This window comes from Trachemys scripta, chromosome 1, assembly GCF_013100865.1.
Source record: "Trachemys scripta elegans isolate TJP31775 chromosome 1, CAS_Tse_1.0, whole genome shotgun sequence".
Lineage (NCBI taxonomy): Eukaryota > Metazoa > Chordata > Testudines > Emydidae > Trachemys > Trachemys scripta.
In genome coordinates, this window is record NC_048298.1 from 58,909,911 (window position 1) to 58,933,968 (window position 24,058).

Below are 24,058 nucleotides of genomic sequence, written 5' to 3' on the forward strand. Positions count from 1 at the left end.
AAGTACGCAATCTACTGCTCCAGTGGGGTCAAGGGCAAGACTCCAGAGGAAACACACTCCTAATTTCCTAGTCAAAGTAACTGTTGTATACCTTCCCATGAATTTTTTTTTTAACATTAGGTTCTAAGGATATCAGGGAGAATGGTACAGTGATCATTCTTATTACTATCAAATGGTCCAGGCAGTTGTGGTTCCCCAACTTTCTTCAGATGTCAATACACACATACATCAGTTTCCAGACCTTTTGACCCAGGACAGAGGCAGAGTTAAGCATACCAATCTGGCTTCCTTCTAACTGACAGCCTGTTTTCAGGTTGGGTGTCAAACCTAAAAAATGGATGCTCTGAAGTAATTCAGCCCATACATAACAATAGTAGAAAAGAGTCCACTAGAAAATGCCACAGCCAAGTGCAAAAATGGTTTTCAGCATGGTCTTGACAGTCATTAGATAATCGCAGAGGACTCCAACATGCCTACCATATTGGAATATCTTCTCTCCTTTGGACCTCAGGTCTCTCACTTAACTGCCAAGAGACCCTGTAGGGAGCTATCAGCACCTGTCATGCTCTAATTGATAACTACTCTGTCTTCATCCATTTGATGATAGTACTTTTTTTGGAAGGCCTGATTTCAGAAGGCTAAAATTGCTCTGAGGCTACATCCTAAATTTACTCCTTAAATCATCGCAGATTTTCATCTGAATCAGGCAGTCCATCTCCCTACTTTCTTCCCAACAGCGCATGCCACTAATGAAAACCAAACGCTTCATTCCCTGGACAGCCATCGAGCTGTGGCATTCTACCTACAAAAAATAAGACCTTTTAGGAAGTTGCCTAGACTGTTGATGTCATTCCCAGAACAAAGGAGAGGGGAAGTAGTTTTCTCCCAAAGACTTTCCAAGAGGATTTCAGGATGCATTCTATTGTGTACAAATTGACAGACATTCCTCCATCACAAGATGAGAGCGTTCACTCTGCTGGAACCCAGGTGGCCTCTGTAGACTCCCTTCAAGGTGTTCCTATTGCTGAAATCTGTAAAGTGGCTACAAGGGGTTCAGGCCTTTTCAAGCCATCATGAGTTAGTGCAGGCTTCTGCAGCTGATGCATTTTTCTGTACAGAAGTACTCCAGTCAGTAGTATCACAGAGGTCGTCGTGCCCTCCTCCTTGATAAGCACTGCTTGTCAGTCACCCACAGTGGAATACATTTAGGGACCAACACTTGAAGAAGAAAGTTGTACAGTACCGTACCTGGAGTTTTTCAAGATGTGGTCCCTATCTGCATTCTGCTACCTGCTCTCCTCCCCCTCTGCTTCAGATCTTTAGATATGATACATGATAGAAAAGGAACTTGAGAGGCCATTGGTCCAAACTACCTCTTAGGCCCTTGGTTAGGAGCATGAGGAAGAGAAGGGCTCAAGCACAGACCAATGGACACGACTAGCAAAAATCTTCCAGTCTTGGGCACATGGAGCCACATGCTCACTCACAATGGAATACAGACAGGGACTACACATCTCAAAGAACACTAGTTACTATATAAGATAAGTAACTTCTCTTTTTCTAGGACTGCATCATGTGTTGTGGATGATTTATTTTTTACAGTAAGAACATTATGTCAAAGTGCTATGTAGGATGGGTGCCGTCTTGATGATTGTAAACTGCATGTCCAGACAGGTTATGGATTTTATATCCATTTCAATTAATAGAAATAAACTACAGCAATCCAACCATCCTTAAATTGGAGACTTCATTGCTAAACATCCCCCCCCCCCAATATTTATAAATTATAGCTTGGTGCTTTAATTCAGTCATAATGTTAACATTATTTGGCTATTGAATTTCAAACACTAAGAAAAGAGTATATTTCTGAGAAACAGTTAATTATTACATTTTTGATTGATATTTTCAGTATTAATGCAGTGGTACATCAAAAACACCAGTGATGATAAACTCGGTCATAACTATGGATTAAAAATCAATTTCTTTCTCTCTCTCTCTTTCACAGATGGTGACTCTCAGTCTCTCAAGGAGCATCTCATTGATGAGCTGGACTACATCCTTTTGCCAACTGAAGGCTGGAATAAACTAGTTAGCTGGTACACACTGATGGAAGGTCAGGAGCCAATAGCACGCAAGGTACGCTCTTGTGAAACTAAGATTATCTTAAATGTAGTCCTGCAGACGCTAGTGGCCCCATATTGGAGTTCTCCATATTGGGAGCTCACGAAGTCTTGTCCATGATGAATACGTCAACTTAATATTGTTTTAGTTAATACAGTCGCTTTTTTAATATTCAGATTTTAGGAATTGGCTCAATTTAAAAAAAAATGAAAAAATTTAGCAAAGCTGAAGAAGGATGGGTGATTTTTTTTTCATTGAACTGAATCCTGTTATTTTTCAAGAAAACAAACTTTAGAGGCTGTTGAATCTCATTAGTGCAAATAATCTTGTAAGATAGTGCTGAAAAAATCTAAATTTTATTAGCTATGGTGTACTTTTCACAATTGTAATATAAAAAATCAGACAAGGTCAGCTTTTTATAATGGTGAATTATGAAGTGTGAATCCAATGTTAATGGCTGTTCCAGACCTAATAAAGATGGCACCAGTAGATCACATAATGGTTCCTCATATGTGATAAATAAACTCATAATCTCTTCTATTCAGCAAATTGTTTTTAATGGTGTCCCAGTTTTTAGCACCAAAGAACTGTTCTGCTGCCAAAAGTGAGGCCTTTGGTCCAGCTGAACTTCTGAGCACATTAGTCAGGATATGCTCACCCTGCCTCCAGGCCCTGACATATCTGGGGACTGCTTGAGAGCTCATTCCTTAGGCAGAGTCTGCCCAGAAAGCCTTGGCAAGAACCACTCTTGTATGTACTTGTACAGTGTTGCTTTTCTCCCCATTTTATATAAAAGATGGCTAAGGTGCCTTCTAATTTGGAGATTGCATTTCGATTTTCAGACAGTGATTTCAGGCATCCTATTCTGGACCAGTTACTGAAGGTATATTAATATATTTATGCTACTGTGACCGTTTCCAAGTTGGCCAATATGAAATACCTTCAATTTATGGTAGTCACTGGTTATAATTGTAGTCTTGTTTCTGATAGTCTTCTATGGTTAAGGCTTTGACTTTTGGCACAGCAGGCCCTCACCGTGACTTCAGTGTGGCCCTCACCGTGACTTGAACACAGAATTTACCAGTCTATAATGCTGACAGCTCACCTTTCATGGGCAAGTGCCAGCTGGATCTGTAGAAGAAGGCTCAAGCCTTCATGGACTCCTCTCTCTTTCGTGAGAGGCATGGCGCTCAAGAAATTAAAATTGTAGTATGTAATGGACTCAACATTTATTTATCATTGCATGCTGCCTTGCCTATTATTTTGTTTTTATTTTATTTTTAAAAAAACATCCCTGGAACTTTAGTTTGTAAGAGTAAGAATACATCAGGATGGTTATTTTCAAAGACAATTATTTACCCATAATTATTAGTGTCTGAACATATACATTTCAGCAAATGAACAGTTTCTCTCCTTTGGTAAAGGTCTGTAATTTTGCATTGTTAATTTCCCCCCTCCCCCCGCACCACCCCCCTTTTTTTTTCCCCACCAGTGACTATTATGGGGCTGCTTAGAAGGGACTGACCAATAGAGTACCAGGGATAACATAAATGTCGAAGTAGAATAGCACAACTGCACGCTTCCGGGACTGTTGGGTCAGAGTTGCTAAAAGAGAGATTTTGCCAAGATTCTCTCAAATATGTAGACCCATTAGTGGGAATCAGATGAAATGCATCTTCATGCAACAATTACAGATACATTTTCTCTCTTTATCTTCATCATTCCCCTCCCCCCCCATTTGTTCATTGATTTATCTGTCCCGTTTCCTCTTTAATCTTTCTGTAAGGGGTGGGGGTGCTTTTTCTTTCATTGCTGGGGAACAGCCTCCCCATTTGACTATTTACTTTTCTTTTTATCCCGTATGCTTTGCAGCCATGTTCTTCACTGCTGTGAAACTTTTTGAAGCGGTGTATTCAAATTTAGATTATTATAGCAATGTACGAGGTTCTTGATGTTGCCTAGTGTGGCTCTTTTGGATAAAACAGCAGAGCACCGTCAATGCTATGCTCGTTGCCTTAATCTGAGGGTAAGCCGCACCAAAGCAAATCACAGTCTATATCACTGAAGCCCTTGCATAGATATAAAAACCCCAGTGTAGGTAAGATTTTAAACTTGTGTTAAGATGCATTGTAGTTAAATGTGACACCAGTTGGTAGTCATTACAGCTCAAAGCTAATTGTTAAACACTGGGTGAATAGTTCATTGATGCATATTTTTCCTGTAGTGCTTGCTCTTAAGCAGGTTTGGTACAGCAGATCCCTCCTAGCGATTATTTGGTGCCTTCTTTTTTACCGTATTTGTCTGATGTATCATATATCAGGCTGATGGCTATTTTCAGAACAGTCTACATGACTAAGTACTGCAGTTACACTTTGAAGGATCAAAAGGAAATATATTTAAGAGGTGACCATGAATATTTTTTCTGGATTTACTTTGATTAATTCACGTTTCCCTAGCTGCTTTACTGTTTGATAGTGTATATTGCAAAGTAAACATGTAAAGAACAAATTTTAAAGTAACTTGCGTGGAAGAAGCCAAAAACTAATATATCCACTACCAGAGCATAGATGAATGACTTGGCTGGCAGTTCTTGCTTATGTACAATATTTGTTTAAAAAGTTTGTGTTATGTAATATCCAGAATTGTTAATATATTGTTATAGTAGTTCTTAAAGTTTTATTGGTAGTAAAAAAAGGGAATTTTTAACTGTATGTCATGGTTTAATATATGGAACTAGTAAAAAAATTGTTTTTTAATATTTCAAGGAACTAACTCAGACTAAACAGATTTTAAAACTGAAAAAATTCCAATTTTATTAATGTACATTTTGATTATATGCACACTTGTATCATAGGTAAATATATAATGTTTAGTATTAACATATGTACATGTAGAATTCACAGAAAGAGAAATAGTTGTCAGAAAATTCAACTTTTTCAAGTACTGAATGTTTTCTAAAAATGTTATACGAGCATTTTATTTTTGATATTTGGCATTTATAACTGGCTTAATATAATTTGTACCTTTTATGTTCACTGAGTTTTTATTAGTTTCCTAAAGAGGTTTCTAAAAACAAGTACATGTAAGTATGTGTATCTAAATATATTTAGATTCATAGCAGACACTGATCTGTTGTTTTTGGGTTTTTTTCAGGTGGTTGAACAGGGTATGTTTGTAAAGCACTGCAAAGTAGAAGTATATCTAACAGAATTAAAGCTGTGTGAAAATGGAAACATGAACAATGTTGTGACACGAAGATTTAGTAAAGCTGATACGATAGGTATGCACAATTTTCCATATTCTATAACAGTAAATAGCTGCATTTAATGGTATTTGAGAGTATGGCTTAGATTCTGAGTTTTATATATGTTTCTTCTACAAATTTCACAAGGATGAAAAAATAGATGAACTATAAGTATAATAATAGCAGTTCATTTTTTGCAAATTGTAACAAGATCAGATTTGTTTGAGTCAAAAGTAGAATCTGATCACTCATCAAATGATGTTTTTAACTATAATACAAATAGCTTTTACTTTTAAAAATGAAATTTGGCATTTTGATAAATAAGCAACTGAGGTAACTATGGAAACATTTTTATTTCTTGTCTTTATTGGATGCTACGGTGCTGCTGCTTGATAATTTTCAGTGTGTAAAAATTATATAATGATACAGCACATTTATTTGTTTTGGCCCAGGCCTTGATGATGAATAGTGTCATGGTGATGGGAAGGATAGATACACCAGCATGAGAATGTATTGATTATTTTTGAAACATTATTGGCTAAAGGTGACTTCAAAGGGGGAAAATTATGCCCATTTTTCTTCTTTGATATATAAAGGAAGGCTGACTTTTTTTTATGGTGACAAGGTGGGTGAGGTGATATCTTTTATTGGACCAACTTTAGAGAAACAAGCTTTTGAGCTCATACAGTGCTTCTGCATATCTGGGAAACTATTTCAGAGTGTCACAGCCAAATAAAAGGTGGAACAGATCGTTTATAATGTAGCTAACACACATTTCAAGAGACCGTTCAAGGTGAAGTGGCCTTTAAGGCTCCTCTAGTCATAGGGAGGAAAGGAAGGGGAGGGAAAGCTGTGAGGGGTTGTTAGAAGGTGACAAATGGTTGTAATGAGCCATAAATGCAGTTTCTCTATTCAGTCCATGATTTTTAGTGTCTAGCAAAGTTATGAATTCCAGTTTCCAGGCCCATCTTTTTAAAGTGTTGTGCCGGTTTTCTTTGAGGATAAGGACTGATAGGTGAGATACAGAGTGAGTGATTTGTGAAAAATGTTCACCCACAGGTCATGTGGTAACTTCTTTATGGTAATATAAAGTCTATATCTGGTCTTGTCTACCTTAATATTGCAGAGGGACACCTACAAACAGCTGTAGGTCACGTTTTTAACATCTGTGAAACCAATTTTTGATCAATTTTATTGCTGGCTTTCATCAAAAAAATACAATTAGACTGCATGAAAGCATGTTAATTGCTTCAGTCTTATTTATGTCTGTATAACACTTTTAAATCATCTTATGTAGTTCTTCAAATGATTCTCCATGTAGATTCCACTCATGGTACATGTGCATCCCTTGTACATGGAATCTGATTCTTTTGGACAGCTGTGTCTATTGGGATCATGCTTGCGTCTCAGATGTCTTCATCCATGCGCACACACAAGGGCTCATACATCCCTCAGTTCCTTCTTACCACCTGTGGTGCTCTAAACTGTTCACCCACTTCTTTGCTCACTGTGCTAGTATGTTTTACTCTTGCTACTTAGTTAGTTCCCTGCTGTTGGCTGTGTGTGTAATATATACACAAACACACACACTATCTATATCTATCTGTATACCCACACACACTATATGTATTTCTAGTTAGATTTTAGTCTTTAGGCTAGACAACCCCTGCATAATGGCTCTAGCAATGCGACAGAGAAAAAATCCCTGAGGTTCAAAACTGCCCTGGTGGAAAGTATTAGTGCTACTTAATGATGGGCACGCTTGGTGCTTGTTTTGCCTAGGAGAAAGACACATTTCAAAGCAACATTCCATATATTGCTTCCCCTCCTAAGAACTGAGAAATCTAGAGCAGTGGCTCTCAACCTTTCCAGACTACTGTGTCCCTTTCAAGAGTCTAATTTGTCTTGTGTACCCCCAAGTTTCACCTCACTTAAAAACTTACAAAACCAGACATAAAATACAAAAGTGTCACAGCACACTATTACTGAAAAATTGCTTACTTTCTCATTTTTACAATATAATTATACAATAAATCAATTGGAATATAAATATTGTACTTACATTTCAGTGTATAGTATACAGAGCAATGTAAACAAATCATTGTCTATGAAAATTTACTTTGTACTTACTTTGCTAGTGCTTTTTATGTAGCTTGTTGTAAAACTAGGCAAATAGCTAGATGAGTTGATGTACCCCCTGGAAGACCTATGAGTACCCCCAGAGATACAAGTACCCCTGGTTGAGAACCACTGAACTAGAGAAACCGCCTAAAGTTGTTCCTCCTCAAGCACTTAATGCAAACTTCCTCAGACACCAAAACGAAGGATGTTCCTACACCACCGTCCAGGCTACATCAGTTAAGAGGCCCTAGTCATCCACTTCTGCTGCTGACTCTGACGTGGACAGAAAGGAGCACTGCTCCAAAGATGACACAGGGCATAGGTTGTTTGTCTTAGTTTCAACCATCCAAGGGCCAAAAGAGAGAGAGAGAGGGGCCGCTCAGGTGCCCCAGTCCCAACTAGTAAGAAAGCATCAGTGGTACTCACTAAAGCTGTGGACTGGGTTTCTCTCAGTATAGATTCTTACTCATCAACTTTGGTAGCGAGTGTTTTGGTACCTGGAGATTCAGTACCCACCGCTTCCATATTTGTTTCCTTGGACGGTGTTCTTTGGTACACAGGGCATCGGTACCTCCTGTCTCCAAACTCCGTGCATATACAGTACTGAGTGATTTAACTGTGGGTCCAGTGGGACAACTCATGTTGTCTTGAGAGATTGAGCATGGTGATATCTAAGCCCCACCTCTGAGTTATTGGTATGCAGATGAAGGAGATACTTTCAGTTCTGATTTCATCCCCTCAGAGGTGGGGCATTCCCAATAAAACAGCACTCCCTTGGAGGATGTGTACCTCACAGTCCCATCTGGACAGAGTAGTGAGTGACCAACTACTCACCCTTCTTTACCCCTCGAAGCATAATGGGAATCAGGAAGGGTTCTAGACGGGACAATAGGAAATGACCTGCAGCTCATAAGGAACATATACCTACCAACCCTTGCCCTGCTGAATGCCCTAGTATGCAGCTGTATTCACACAAATCTGCACCATCTGCCTTTCCAGAGTTAAATCCCTTTCTCCAAAGAGTCAGTACGGACCATTCCAGCCAGATCAACTAGTGCAGCCTGAGATAATGAAAAGATAGAAGGAGGAAAGCAATGAAGAACAATGTCTGCAAAGGGAAGAACAGCTGGTCTCCACTGCAATCTCCTCATCCTGTCCTGATGAGGGAGTAAATCCCTTTACTTCTGCCTCAGTAGATGATTTTATTGCATTCCAGACATCATCAAACACATGGCAGATACACTGGATATGCCACAAGAAGAGGTGCAGAAGAAATCTCGCACGCTTCTAAATATCCTGCACTCTTCCATTCCTGGCAGGCTTGTCACGCCAATATATCAAAAACCGTGAAAGCCTGCAAAATCAACACCACAATCAATACAGGTACCAATACTGGCCACATCAAAGCAAGCCAACACAGAAGGCAATATGTTATTTCCAAAGGATCTGAATACTTTTATTTCCCACCCAGAAATGGGATCGCTTGTAGTAATTAATCACTGTCCAGGAAAAGTCAAAACAGGCACCTCCCAAATTCACACCCAGAGAGAAGGATTTGAAGTTCAGCCTCTTCAGGCACAAGGTATATTCATCTGTCAGCCTCCAGATGCACGCGGCTAATGATGAGGCCGTCCTCTCCAAATATAATTATACTTGAACTGGGATAAGTTGTCTCAGATTTTAAATGAGTTACCACAGGAACATTGAGAGGAACTAAGGACTTATCTACACTGACTTATCTAAAACAGATGAGGGTCTCCGTTCACTGAAGTATCTAGGGTGGCTCTTCATTCATTGGGTCTGTACATTCCAGCCTCAAGAAGGAAACAAGCAAGGTGACAAACTTTCTTTGGGCACTTTCCCTTCTCTGATGATGACCTTCAGCATCTTCCTCACATGCTGCACATCTGGGCCTTCAACTACACAGCATGTGTGACATCAGTGTCAAGAGCTGGCAGAACCTCTTGAGGATTTTTCTCTTTATTCTTTGCCTCAACCCCTTTGGCAACTGCTTTTTTTATTTTTCAGAAGCCTGGATTGTGATCACTCTGGACCAGTGAGTCCTGGAGATTGTAAGCAAGAGGTAATCTATTCAGTTCCAGTCTCTTCCTACTCCTTACGTTTTTCCCTGTTCCTTTTCAGGAAATACTCTTAAAACAAGAAGTCGACTCCCTTCTGTGACTTGGAGGAGGACTCCTCAGTGTGCAGGGGATTTTATTTCCATAATTTTATCTTGCCAAAGAAGAAAAGGGTTGGCATCCCATTCTGGACCTTTTTCTCAACAAATCAGTCTGTCTCAATTTCAGGATGGTGACTCTGACCTCCATAATTCTTTTGTTAGATCCTCAAGACTGGTTCACAGATCTCGACCTGCACAGTGCCTGCTTTCACATAGCCATTCATCTGGATAACCATACATAGCTCCAATTCCTAATAGGAATATCTCACTACCAGTATGGGGTCCTGTCTTTTAGTCTTGACACAACCCTAAGATTATTCACCAAGTCCTTGGCAGGTGTGGCAGCTCATCGAAGGAGACAAGAAATCCAAGGTTACCCATATCTAAACAATTGGCTGATCCAAGGAAAATCACTGCAAAAGGTGACTGACCCAATTCAAATACCTTTAAAGCACTTCTCCACTCTGGGCCTCAAAGTTGTCAGAGAAAAATCAGCACTTATACTTACTTAGAATCAAAACATAGTGTTCATTGGAGCTACCTTAGATTCCAGATCAGCAAAAGTTTATCTTCTACAAGAAAGATTCCAAACAATAGTGAACCACCTCAACCAACGTCAGGCTTACCTAAGGACATAAGTGAGAATATACCTCAGACTCTTGGGACCCATGGCCTTATGCGCCTACATGATGCAGTTTGCCAGACTTCACCTATACTTCATGCAAGGATGGATGAAATCAGTGCATCTATCTAGCAGACTCTACATAGACATATGATGGTCACAGTCCTGCAAGAACTGCTTTCATTAAACTGGTGGAAATGCACTCTTCAAGTATGCAACATTTGACCCTTCTCTGCACCTCTACCTGCCAAGACTCTGGTGATACACCTCCACTCTGGAGTGATGAGCTCATCTAGATCATCTTCAGACTTGGGCTTGTGGTCCCTTCACAAAGCTTATCTACATATAAACATTGCAGAGCTCAGAGCCGTTGTCTAGCATGCAAAGTGTTTCTTCCTCTACTCCAGGGATACACAATCCAGATCCTGATTAACAAACATTGTGTCAGCAGACGGGGAGGAGCTAAGTCATCTTTGCTATGTCAAGAAGTTATTTGACTTTGAAGTTGGTCTGTGTTTCTAGGCCCCACCAATGGCCCTGCATCTGCTAGGCATTCAGAACTCTCTAGCAGATCCCTCAGCAGACAGTTTTCAGACACCCATGAGTGGCCTGTCAAGAATACAGTGTTAGACTTTTGCAAGTGGGGCTATCCATCGATGGACCTATTTGCCACAGTCTAGAACAAGAAATGCCAAGTGTTCTGCTCCAGAGGATGCTCCAGTCTGGGCTTTCTGTCAGATGTCTTTCTTATCCACCGGACATGTAGACTGATCCCTATGATACTGAGGGTCCCGAGGCAAGAGGCAGAGTAGATAATCATGGTAGCCTTCCCTTGGGCAAGGTAGTTTTAATGTTTGAATCTGTTCAATCTCAGCCCAGCCCCTGATCACGTCACCTCCCCTGTTCAACATAGCATCATAGAACAACTGAGATCCTACACCTAGACCCAGCTTTGTTACATTGACAGCCTGGCTGCTGGCTGGATTTTCTATCAGTTCCATAAAGGTCCATCCATCAACAATATCTGCACATCACTCTACTATCCAGGGCTACACTGTATTTTTCTCACAGTACAGCGTCTAGATTCCTTAAGAGCCTTATGCTTATTTTTCTCCTATTTCAGGAGCTCTCTGCCTCCAGAACCCCTTAACACAGTGTTAACAGGGTAGATGGGTCGCCCCCTCTGAGCTCTTAGCAACCTCTTTCCTTTACTACCTATTGATGAAGACTGCCTTTTAGTAACATTTACATCATCTCAAAGGAAAGGGGAGATTCAGGCCCTCATGGCAGGTCCCCCTTAACTGTATCCTTCTGGAACAATGTATACTCTCCGGCCTCATCTCAAGTTCCTGCCAGAAAGTGGTTCAGAGTTCCATATGAACCAAATCATTCACCTGTCTTCTTCCCCAGCCTCACTCAACCCCAGAGGAAGCAAAATTTCACACACTTGATGTAATAATGCCATTATCATGCTTTCTTAACAGATACAGTCATTCAGGAACACACCTAGGCTATTTGTGGCTTTTGCTGAAAATGTTAAGCATCAGGAAATATCCTCAGATTATCAAAATGGGTTTTTTGCTGTACAAGAACATGCTATGAGTTAGCCAAGTTAGATCCACCTAACCACATTAGAGCTCATACAACTAGTGCTCAGGCAATCTCTGCTGCCTGTTTGAAAAATGCCCCTATTTCTGGATCTGGTAGATCAGTTATATGGAGCTCAGCCCATATGTTTACAAGAACCCTACTTCTTGGTAGAGGCTTCTAGATTGGATGCTTGTTTTGGGAGGGCTGTCCTGCACTTGTTGTTAAGTAGGACTCCTAGTACCATCTTCCAACCAAAAGCATAACTACATGTTAATCACCAAGAGTGGAATCCATGTGGATAGGCACTTGAAGAAGAAAGGTTACTTACCTTAAAGTAACTCGGGTTCTCTGAGATGAGTTGTCCATATGGATTCCATGACCACGGCCCTTCCCCACTATTATGAGATCCTACTTCTGAGAATCTGTATTGGCAAAGGAACTGAAGGATGGTTGGGCCAGCTCTATCCCTTTATGCCCTCAGATAGGAGTGGGGGTGCAAGGATATGTAAGGTTTATGTGCATGGGGTGCATACCCATCAAGAGTAGAATGTATGTGAACTGCACATCTTGAACCACACTTACTGTAAAGTAAGTGCCGTATATACTCGATCATAAGCCGGTTTGTTTATAAGCCGACTTCCCCCCCCCCCCCCCCCCAAGATTGATAAGTAGAAATGGAAATTTTTTATAACCCATTCATAAGCCGACCCTATAATTCAGGGGTCAGCTAACTTTGGCTCCTGGGCCATCAGGATGAGCCGCTGGTGGGCCGAGATGGTTTGTTTACCTTGAGCGTCCGCAAGCATGGAGGTAAACCTAAGTAAATGAAGTGTCCCGGTGCACCAGCTGCTAACCCTGATGGGCCGGGACAGCAACTGGTGGGGAAATTTTGGTGGGGGAGAAGCTGGGAGTCAGGGGAGTAACCCCTTTAAGCACCCCCCACATCACCCCACCCCTAGTCTGGGACCCCAACACTCTTCTCATCCTATCCGTTCCCACCTTATCTGGGGAGGGCCATGTTTCTGGCAGGCTGGGCAGGGCGGCCGCAGCCTGCTCCGGCACCCAGAGCTGCAGCTGCTTCGGAGGCTGGGGGGAGAGCAGCGTGGCCAGAAGCAGAGAGACTCTGGCCCCGTCTCTTCCCTCTTCCCTTCTGGCTGTGCTGCCTCTCCTTGCTCCCTCTGTTGGGGGGAGAGACTGTGTCCCACCTCTCCCTCTCCGTACCCGTTCATAAGCCGACCCCCTTCTCTGGTGCTTCCCTTTTTTACTAAAAAAAATTTGGCTTGAACGAGTATATATGGTAACTTCTTTATTCTGTTTTTAGATTAAACAAATTTTAGTAATTGGTTTAAAAGAAAACATTTTTTTGCTCAATATTATTCAAAATTCATAGGATACAAATTCATTTTAAATAAAAATGAATACAGAAAAGTCTGTTAATCAAGCTAATTGTGCACATATACTTGTTGAAGTGCCCCAGTTACACTGTCATGGAACACTAGTATTGCAGTGGTCAGGCAAGGTACACTTTTCCCGTGAACATAGGTATGCATACATATTGTGCTGCCATAAGAGACCATTGTGACTTGCTATCTCATAATAGCTCACCTGGAGAGGCTAGAATAGGAAATATAAATATGGTGCTGTCACTAAGGAATAGCTCTGCAGTGCCCATAATACTGGCAGATACTGCATTAGATGCATAAAATAATGAAAATACTCTTTGTGAAAGACTCCATCTATTAATGGGTCAGTCTCTAATTAGAAAAGACTGTAATGATAAAAAGTTTGAATATCTTAAAGATTTCTGACTAAATTGGGTCCTTCATTTTAAATGGGTTGATAATTAAATGGATCCAGAGTGTGCATATGTTTAAGAGCAAAGTTCTAAGTTTAATTTTAAGTAATTATGGAAATAAAGTTAATGCAACAAATATTCAGGAAATTGATAAATAAACCTAGTGGCCTGTTATAATAAACATAGGGTGACCATATTTCCCTATACTGAATACAGGGCACCTGGTAAAACTACTCATATTCAAGCAAGTTCAACAGCAATCAGTCAGAACTATGCAGTACAAACGTTCAAATTAACATAATTGACTGAACCCCTGTTAAAAAGAAAAACTGCATAGATAGATTCTTTTTATTTACCTTCTTATCTTTAAGGCTTAGGGTTCACATGGGGAGAGGTGACACACACACTGAGGTGTACCTTTCTGACAGGAAGGTGACACACTGACCCGACTCTCCCTGTCCGGCACTCTTCACCCTCCGTGCCTGGCTGGGCCCCCAGGACCTAACTCTCTTGGTACCAGGTGCCGCATCTTCCAAGGTAACACATGGGGGAGGGCATGCAGGGTCACATGCCCCTCCCCCCCCCAGGAATTTCTGCCAGGGTTCACACCAGAACATGGCCAGCAGCAACTTTTTGGCACTGTGCGGGAGGGAAGGGCCGGGAGCTGCTTCCAGCCATGCCAGGGGGGCAGGGAGAGAGATGACCTGGCTCTCCCTCTGTGCCCTCCCTGGAAGCAGCTTGTCCCTGCCTGCCTGCACGGTGTAGAAAGGCAGCTAACATCTCCAGGCTGCTGCTGGCCACCAACGTAACCCAGCTTCCCCGTCCCCCATCTACAGCGCGAGCAGGAAGGTGTTAAACCCTAAGGATGTGCATAGTGCACCAGGGCCCAGAGAACTTGATTGCAGGGGCTTCAGTGAACCCAGCAGGAGAGGTGGCTCAGCAGTGGGAGTAGCCCCGTGCTCCCTGGGAGCAGGACCCAGGTCAGGGAGGCAGGCGAGGGCAGGCAAGGAGGGTGCTAAGCCCTTGCCAGTGGGCCTGCTGTGTAGGGGCGTGAGAAGGCTCAAAATCACTCCCCCCACTACCTCCCCCCCTCCCCCCCCCTCCGCCGCCACTCCAGAGCTTAGGTGAGGGACAGAGAGGCTTCCCTGTGCCAGTGCTGTGCAGGGCTATGGCACATGCAGGACCTCAAAACTGTTAAATAATGTGAATAGCCTAATTTAACTTTTACTTTCATACTAAAAATATGTTAATCACTATACAAGGAGTTTGTATGAAAGAGGTACAGTCCAAACCCTGGTGGAATGAAGTAGTCTATAAATAAGGTTGTTTCAACATGAAAAATATAGAAGCTGATTCATATAAGGTAAACTAGCTGATATGTATGCTACATAACACTAAAAGCATATGTATTTAGGAAAACTGACTTTTGCTCACTCCTGATACTGATGTCTGAAGGCTTGAAATATAAGCAGTTATTACTATAAATGAATTATGTTGAGCCTACCTTTTATTATTAAATATATCTCTTAATTTTTGTTTTTTTTTTTAATTGGTGCTGCTAAGTTGCCAACATCGTAAATCACCCTTTTTAGAGCAAAACACCACAATCAGCAATGGGTTCAGAAATACTACTTGAATTTGAAAATATTATTCATAGTGGGAAATACTCCTTGACTTCAGAAATTTGACTGCTGCATAGAGCAAAAGAAATTGAAGAATGTTTGTTAGTAAATAATAATAAACCATTCTTCAGTTTTTAAAAAAGTATATGTATTACGTTCAAATTACTGTAACAATGTATTTTTTGGCAAGTAGAAATAGGAGCTGATAAGCCCTTGTACTTTCTAAAATGTTACGGCTTCCTCTTACTGTCCACACTCAGCATATACATGTACATCATTCATAGAAATTACTCTTCACTTGTTTTCTGCTAGTGTGCATATTAGATAAGTTTTATGTATATATTGGAGGGAATTATAAGAAGATAGTGATAGCAAAATCAGCAGCAGTTGCTTGGGCCTTGCAATCACTCCTCTTAATGTCCTTTCTCCCGCATATCCACTCCACTCTCTTCCAGTGAGTAGATGGCTTCTTAGATGCTGCTGCACTCATCGTCTCATCAGTCAACCAGCACCTGACTACATTTGAAGTGCTTCTCTAGAGCATAATGTAGTGAAGGGAAAGTCAAGGAGAGACTGAACTGGCCCCTCTTGGCAGGACCCTGGGATGTAGCAGCAGCTCCAACCAGCAGCCTCCCACTCCTGCACCATATACACTCTTGTCTGTTCAGCTATTCCCACTGTATCCTCAATAATATGTGTGCGATTATAATGAGATTTGATACTTCTAATTTAATGTTTCTCCTCTCAATCCAGATACAATTGAAAAAGAGATAAGAAAAATCTTCAATATTCCAAATGAAAAAGAGACCAGATTGTGGAACAAATACATGAGTAATACATTTGAACCACTGAATAAACCAGACAGTACCATACAGGATGCTGGTTTATACCAGGGACAGGTATTGTATACTACAATTTTGGTTTTCCTACATATACATTTTTTCTTAAATTTAATAAATTTCCACATTGAAAACTTGGATTGCTGACAGTTATTCCTGTGATCAATAGATCTTCCCCTTTGTTAAAGGTAGTGATATTTGCCTTCTTCCCTCCCCACACACACAGAATTCATGTTCAAAATATAGTGCTTGACTAATTAAATCACCAGATTTTTTAAAAGTCCCCTAGTATGTGGGAGGTTCTGCAGAAATTAAGCTTTTTCTTTAAATAAGTGGTTTTAACTCTTATGCAGAGGTGACTTTCCAGTTGTGAACTAAAATGTAATCTGATGCAGTGCTGTCAACTTGAAGCAGCAAACACAGCCTGAAATACATTAGAAGTTCCTAAGGTCCAAATCTTGGTCCCAGCGTGCAACCTTAGGTCTGGAGAGCACCTCAGATGCTAGTAGGGGGAATGAACCCTACTATCTCTAGTTCTGGTGTACACTCTTCAAAAAGAATATTGGAAATGATTTAGAAAAGAGCTGCAAGTATGATTCAAGCGGGGAAAATCTGTTTTACAGTGAGAGACTTAAAATCAGTGTATTTAGTTTAACAATGAGAAGGTTAAAAGGTGACTGGATCATGAACTAAAGTACCTACATGGGGATATTTCTGACTGTAGAAGCCTCTTTAATCTTGTGCACAAGTTTTATAACAAGTTCAAATGGCTGGAAGTTAAAGTTGTACAAATTTGGGTCAGAAATAAGATGCATATTTTTATATGCGAGAGTAACTAATCATTGAAACAACTCCACAAGGAATGTGGTGCATTCTCCATCACTTGACGTCTTAAATCAAGATTGTACATATTTCTAAAAGAGATTCTGTAGCTCAGTTAGAAATGTTATGGGCTTGATGTAGGAATTACTGAATTAAATTTTATAGGGGCTCATGATCATAATGATCCCTTCTGTCCTTAAAACCCTTGAATCTACCTCAGGCTATTTAGCAATAGTGCAGCTTTGTAGCTGCTACTCTAGCTTCAGGGTTTAAGTAGCTTTCCCCACACTTAAAATGTGGCTCTTAAAATATGGCTGGTGAATCCAAACAACAGCAGATTGTTTGTTGTCGTTTTGCTCCCTCTTCCAACTTCCTGCTTCCCAGCAGCACTCTGTGTACCTACCAGAGTTGAGTTTCATTGTGTGAAGGGGAGCCATATATGAACTTGTACAATTCATGCATCTTTCCCTATTCAGCATAGACACATTGAACCACACTGGTTCCAGCTACAGGACTTCCCTCTGCAGTCACAAAGGATTCACCTTTGAGGTGTGAGCTGCAAGCTGCCTCTCTTTATTTCAGTAGGACATTGTCCAAAGTGTCTGGCCTGTTATTCACTAGAAAAAAGAACCACTGACATATGGTGCTGTGCACTGTTTAGCTGCAAGTGTAGTTGGATAGTGTTCAGTAGTGGATTTTAACTCTAGTTTCTGAAACTGTGCTAGATGTATCTGCCTATGCTTGCAGCTGAACCATGTTAATCATTGGGTGAACAGTCCCCACATTAACATATTAAATCTTTAGTTCTCCTGTTAAAACTGCTATCTTGGAATTTCCGTGAGATTTCAATTATCCCCTCCCTCTCATCCCAAACTTGTGGAGGGGCTGGGGAGCCAGTAGATAATATTCTGATTTGATGAATTGGTTCTGAAGGTGAGACATTATTTTTTATTCCCTTAAAAAAAATCAGTGTCCATCTGAACCCTATGTGTATGTCTATACTGCAATGTAAGCCCGAACTCTAGTTAACTGATCCTGGGTTTGTTAAACTAGGGCTTGAGCATCTCATTTCTAACCTTAGGTTAGCAATTGATATACCCTGAGTCCCAACCTGGAACTACAGCTTCTACATTGCATTATGTGGGCTGAGTCCAACCACCCATATCTCAGACTTCTTAGTGGCCAAAGTGTGGCCACTCCAGCCCTTTGTTTGTAGTGTACTGGGGGAAAACTTGACTGTCCAGAGGACAAAGAAAGTTGGATTGTGGGATATTTTGGGGGGATTTCCAGAGTAGAAGTCCAGCAGGGATGTGTCTACACTGCAAAGCAATAAGGTTTGAAGCCTGGGCATAACTCAGGCTCAGACCCACCACCTCCGTGGGTTTGAGCTTTGGATTACTATGATTGGTGTGTAGACGGAAGGGAGGTTAGGCTTCAGCCCAAATTCAAACCCTGGGCTTACATTGCAGTATAGATATTCACCCTATCTCATAGGGTTTTATTTTTCTTACTGCTTTATTTTAGTAGCTTCTGAGAGGTAGTGATAGAGTAATATTGGCAAAATCGGAAGGTTATCTTATTGAAGCCTTTATCCAAAGATAAATCTCAGGATTTGCTAGAATGAAGCTGGTCCTCAGAACACTGCCTTATATTGTTTTTTGGTTCTTCTGTCTTTTCTCCCATTCTTTTCCCCCTCCCCCTGAAAAAAAAACCCTCCAAGAATTTTCAGTTTCTGTATGTGCAAATTTAAAACATGGTTTAGAACAGGAAATTGTTAATAAGTTATTTAAAAATTGAATATATGTCATGTGTAATCATACAGTTTCACCTCAGCGTATATGTGTAAAACTTCCTGCAGCCACTTCTCTGGTGAAGTACGGTAGCTATTTAACAATGCCAAGAAACACTAACCTATTTCAGTTAGGAATTGAATAACTCTGTCCATCTGAAACCAATCCATATTTTCATTCATATCCATAACAATTTGAATAAAAACTGTCATTAGCTGTTAGTGTGTGTGTTTCTCTCACACATACGCCTCCATAGAGAAACGGAGTTAGTCAAGAGACTTAAAGATCAGTTGAACTAATGGATGTGGTCTAAACCATGTCAATGCAGCAAAAAGAAAAACTATTGTCTATACTTGTACTCTCTCCAAGGTTAAATGCTTCTTAAAAGAACTATTCTACAATACAGACACGTTGATTTTACATAAGCCCATTAAACTCAGATGCCTTTTATCAGTAATTAAACAAAGAATTAGAATGAATATGAGATTTCATTCAAGAATCCTAAAAGTATTTAGGATAAACTAAACCAGAGATTGAGGCGGCAAACTATATATATGCCTTTGATACTTATATGTAAGGTAAAAGATTTTGTCTTGGTTATTTTTAGTAAAAGGCAGGGACAGATCATGGGCTTCCATTAATTTTTGTTGATTGCTTGTAACCTGTCCCTGACTTTCACGAAAAATAACTGTGATTAAAATGGGGTTGTGGGGGTGGGAGGAAATAAAAGCCGAAGCCCTGCTGTGGGATGGGGGAAGTGGGTCCAGCACCCGCTGCAGCTGACCGCTCCGGGGTCCTTCCACTGCCCATGGCAGTTAAGAGCTGCAGGGGAGCCCCTGTCGGCTGACAGCTCCAGCCCCGCTGCCCCAGGGCTGAAGTGGAAAATGTCACAGAGGTCTCTGGAAGTCACGGAATCCGTCACCTACATGACATAATCATAGCCTTACTTATATATAGTATCCTCACTTTGTCGAATGTATTTGTCATCACAATATCCCTGTGAGGTTTTGAGATGCTGTTATCCCCATTTTATAGATGGGGTACTTCCTCTTTTGATAAGAGAGGTGATTAGCATTGTTCAAATTATCAAATCCAGATTCGTGAACCAGTGCATAGCTTCAGAAGTGATGGGGCACTAAGAGATTAAGTGCCTTGCCCAAAGTTACATAGGAATTCTGTGGAAGAATGGAACCTGGGATTCCTAAGTCCCAGACTGGTACCCTAATCATTCTTCATCTCAGTCCTTCAGTCACCAAATCAACAAGTCCATTGAAAGGTGCAGTAGCTTGGAATCATCTCAGCTAAGGGAAATCTGTTGCTATATTATAGTTTTTCTCTTTATTCTTACTTTTTCTGATAGGTACTAGTGATAGAACAAAAAAATGAAGATGGAACATGGCCACGAGGTCCTTCGACTCCTAAGTATGTGATAAAACAAATTGCTGCTTGCTATCGTGTGGTTTAATTTCTGTGTGTATTTTATCAAGTCTCTTTTTGGTTTTAAGAAAAAGTTAGTTTTTGAAGGCGGTATGTTTTTTTTTTTTTTTAAAGTTCTGTTAGTGTGCTAAATATCTATTAATATAACATATACACTACTGTGCACTTATAAAATGTTCTACAGAAACTGATGTGTAACTGGTGTTTTCATATGTAGCACAATTTTGTTTACTTCAAATTGTGATTTACTTGTGTGGTTTATATTATAGAAAATTCTTGCATTTAAGAGTGGTGTAAAACTTGTATTATTTTAGACTTGTGTTCCATTCTTAAAGCACAGTATTTCTAGTACGAGAATCTGTGCAAATGTGGGTTGTATCAATATTTTTCTTACATGAAGGATGGAAATCCTCTGTCTACAAAGAACTTCATACTATGTGAAGAACAGTCTTGTAAAGTACTTCCCACATTTTTTTTTCTCAGAGAGTAAAATATTAGTTTTTTTCAATTATCAACCATAGCTTGGCGATGGCAAGCAAGTAGATCTTGTGTCTTGATTGGGAAATTCACGTCCATTTTGCAAGGCTGGCATATGATAACACGATTAACACAGGACTGAGAGATTTTGGATTACCTGCTTTGTGTTACTTGTGTACATTAGTCCTTTCTAGAGGCATGTTGGTAAAATTTTATCTTAAAATATCCTTTCTAGACAGCTGATATTCTAAATCTGAGATTAAAACTGCATATTGTTACATGTGTTCCAATCTCAGAGTGTGTGTGGTAGAACACTACAGTACAGTACGTTCTGTGTTCTGTATTTATCTACGTGAGCTAGGGTAGTTCACTATTTTGTATTTGATCTTGCATTTAAGGTGACTTTTTTTATTGTGTAGAATTTTTTTTTACAATAGACTTCTTTCTAGAGCTAGCTGAAAATTTTCCGATTGAATAGTTTTTCTATCAGAAAATGCGGATTTGACACAGTCGAAATACTTCTGAGGAATGTATTGATTTTCGTCACAATTTTCACCAAAATTATTGAAGTACTTTGTTTTGACTTTAACATTTTGACTTTTATATAAATGTAATTTATAATCAAAACAAAGCGATTTGTCTTTGTTGGAAATGAAACATTTTGACTTTTCATTCTGATTTAGGATAAAAGGAAATTTTTGTAATGTCCGTTTCTCATGGAATGGAAATTGCAAATTTTTTCCAGCTCTACTTACTTTCTTATTTTAGAATACCAGCTCTGTTTTGTCTGATACATCATCAAATTCTTCAGTATGTGATATGCTACCATAATATATCTGTAAATGACCAGCAAGTTATCTGGCTCCAATATCTGGGACAGATAAGGGGGTGAAAACAAAAGGAATGTAGAAGGCACTTCTGCCTATGATGCTCTCATCAGGATTCAGGAAATTCCAGATTTCATCTCCAACAGCACTCTAATTTGTTAACAACTTCATGGCACTCTTCTTGTGTTAAATCTGTAGGGAAATGAGAATATGGTATATTTTGGCTTCAGCCTCAAAATCTTCAAGCAAAAAAAAAAAAAAAGCCTTTGGTCCAAACCAAAGAAGTAGGCCACTTCTACCCCAAAATAACGCTGTCCTCGGGAGCCAAAAAATCTTACCGCGTTTAGGTGAAACCGCGTTATATCGAACTTGCTTTGATCCACCGGAGTACACACCCCCGTCCCCCCAGAGCACTGCTTTACCACGTTATATCTGAATTCGTGTTATATCGGGTCGCGTTATATCGGGGTAGAGATGTATTGTATTAATGCATTAACAGAAGTAATGTATTAGCAGTGGTCTCCAACCTTTTTATGCCCAAGATCACATTTTGAATCTAAGGGCAGCTCAGGATCTACTCTGCCCCTTCTCCAAAGCCCTGCCCCGCTCACTCCAGTCTCCTTCCCCCCGCCCCCGTCACTCACTCTCTTCCACCCTCACTCACTTTCACCCGGCTGGGGCAGGGGGTTAAGGTTCAGGAAGGGGTACGGGCTCTGGACTGGGGCCAAGGAGTTCACAGTGTGAGGGGAGGAGAAACTGCTTCTGTAGTTGGATAGCCATTCACAATTTTTGTTTAATCCTGATCTGATGGTGTCAAATTTGCAAATGAACTGGAGCTCAGCAGTTTCTCTTTGGAGTCTGGTCCTGAAGTTTTTTTGCTGTAAGATGGCTACCTTTACATCTGCTATTGTGTGGCCAGGGAGGTTGAAGTGTTCTCCTACAGGTTTTTGTATATTACCATTCCTGATACCTGACTTGTGTCCATTTATCCTCTTGCATAGTGACTGTCCAGTTTGGCCAATGTACATAGCAGAGGAGCATTGCTGGCATATGATGGCATATATAACATTGGTGGACGTGCAGGTGAATGAGCAGGTGATTCAGCTACAACATCAGAACTACAACTACAGAAGCAGTTTCTCCTCCCTTGGTGTTCACACCTCAACTGCTAGCAGAGTACCTCACCCTCCCTGATTGAACTAACCTCATTATCTCCATACTGATTTATACCTGCCTCTGGAGATTTCCATTACTTGCATCTGAAGAAGTGAGGTTCTTACATACGAAAGCTTATGCTCCCAATACTTCTGTTAGTCTTAAAGGTGCCACAGGACCCTCTGTTGCTTTTCACAGATTCAGACTAACACGGTTACCCCTCTGATAAGAGGTTTTTGTTCATTTAAATATTGCTTATTGGTGTTTTAAACAGATGCAATGGAACTGAACTGAATTTATTAAACTTTCCCACTGAACAGCAGCTTCAGGATGGTAATACAGCGGGAACGGGAAAGAGAGCACAATTACCTTTTCTGTTACCCACGACTTCTCCTCCCAGTGTGGTACTCTGCCTCCCTCTAGTGATGGCTAGACCACATGTAGAGGTAGATGAGCCTGTTAAAGCCTTGAGTACACCCTTCAGAAATCAGAGAAGAGAGGGAAATAGATGACCCCTCACAACAATATGTAGGGAATAAGGAGGAAAATAATCTCTTTTCTTCCCTGTCTCCATCTTCTCTAGCAACAGCTGAGTTTTATGTAAGAGGAAAAGGAAAGGCACCCTCTTTGCAGCAGCCAGGAGGCAAGGAATATTTTGATTTCTCAACTATGTAAAAGCAAGGCTGATGTGAAAGATGAACTCCTAAGCAGGCTTCAGGGACATCTCCCTGGTAAAAATCCCAGCAATAGGGGAAGAGGGAGTACTGAATTTCATACTTAAGTGCTGCCCCTTGACCTCACCAGAGAGGACAGCGAGCAACTGGCTGATAGGTGTATATACCAGACAAAATCTGTGTGTGTGTGTGTGTTTGCATTAGCTAAAATGTATAAACAAGTAACTTGTGAACAAGCATAAAAATAAAGCTGTTTTTGGCTCCATTTAATTTATCTGTATAGAAAGCAGATGACAAAAATTTAAAGTCAATTCTTTAAGTCCCATCTGAGCGGTGGGGAAGTAAAAACTACTCAACTCCCTTCCTTAAGGAACAGAGAAATGGGAGGTGGAGGTCGGGGCAGTGAAGATGGTGAACACCCCCACACTTCTATAGAGATACTGCCTTGCCACAATTTCACATCCCTTAGATATAAAGATTGGGTAAAATTTCATAAGTATATTGAAATGTCAGTGTGACTTATTTGCCTAAATCACCTAGGTTCTTTTGAAATTTTAACCCCTTCGTTCTAAAGTGTGTCTAGAAATATTCTCCACCATGGCATCCAGACCTGATTCTGCTATTTTTTTTCACCCTATTCCCGGGGGGGGCGTAGGACGGGTGTTAAAAGCAGTTTCTGAATCCAGAGTTTCTCTGGTGTACAGCCAACCATTTTTCCATAATAGAATATTTAAACTAGAATT

The 24,058-nt window shown here is 40.5% G+C and overlaps 1 protein-coding gene across 11 annotated transcripts in view; it reads left to right on the plus strand.

Moving 5' to 3' along the window:
- USP15 (ubiquitin specific peptidase 15) overlaps positions 1–24,058 on the plus strand; it is a 139,791-nt gene that overhangs the window by 42,392 nt on the left and 73,341 nt on the right. For 10 of the 11 annotated variants that reach the window (XR_004645689.1, XR_004645691.1, XR_004645692.1 and 7 more), the window contains exons 3-6: positions 2,006–2,136; positions 5,275–5,401; positions 16,048–16,193; positions 20,106–20,167. Coding sequence is in view for 5 of the 11 variants with exons in the window: in XM_034770281.1 (XP_034626172.1) it covers positions 2,006–2,136; positions 5,275–5,401; positions 16,048–16,193; positions 20,106–20,167 (466 nt within the window). In the remaining 6 variants the exon portion in view is untranslated. Of the gene's footprint in view, positions 1–2,005; positions 2,137–5,274; positions 5,402–16,047; positions 16,194–20,105; positions 20,168–23,224; positions 24,004–24,058 lie in introns of those variants that run through there. The other variant, XM_034770372.1, reaches the window with a different exon arrangement.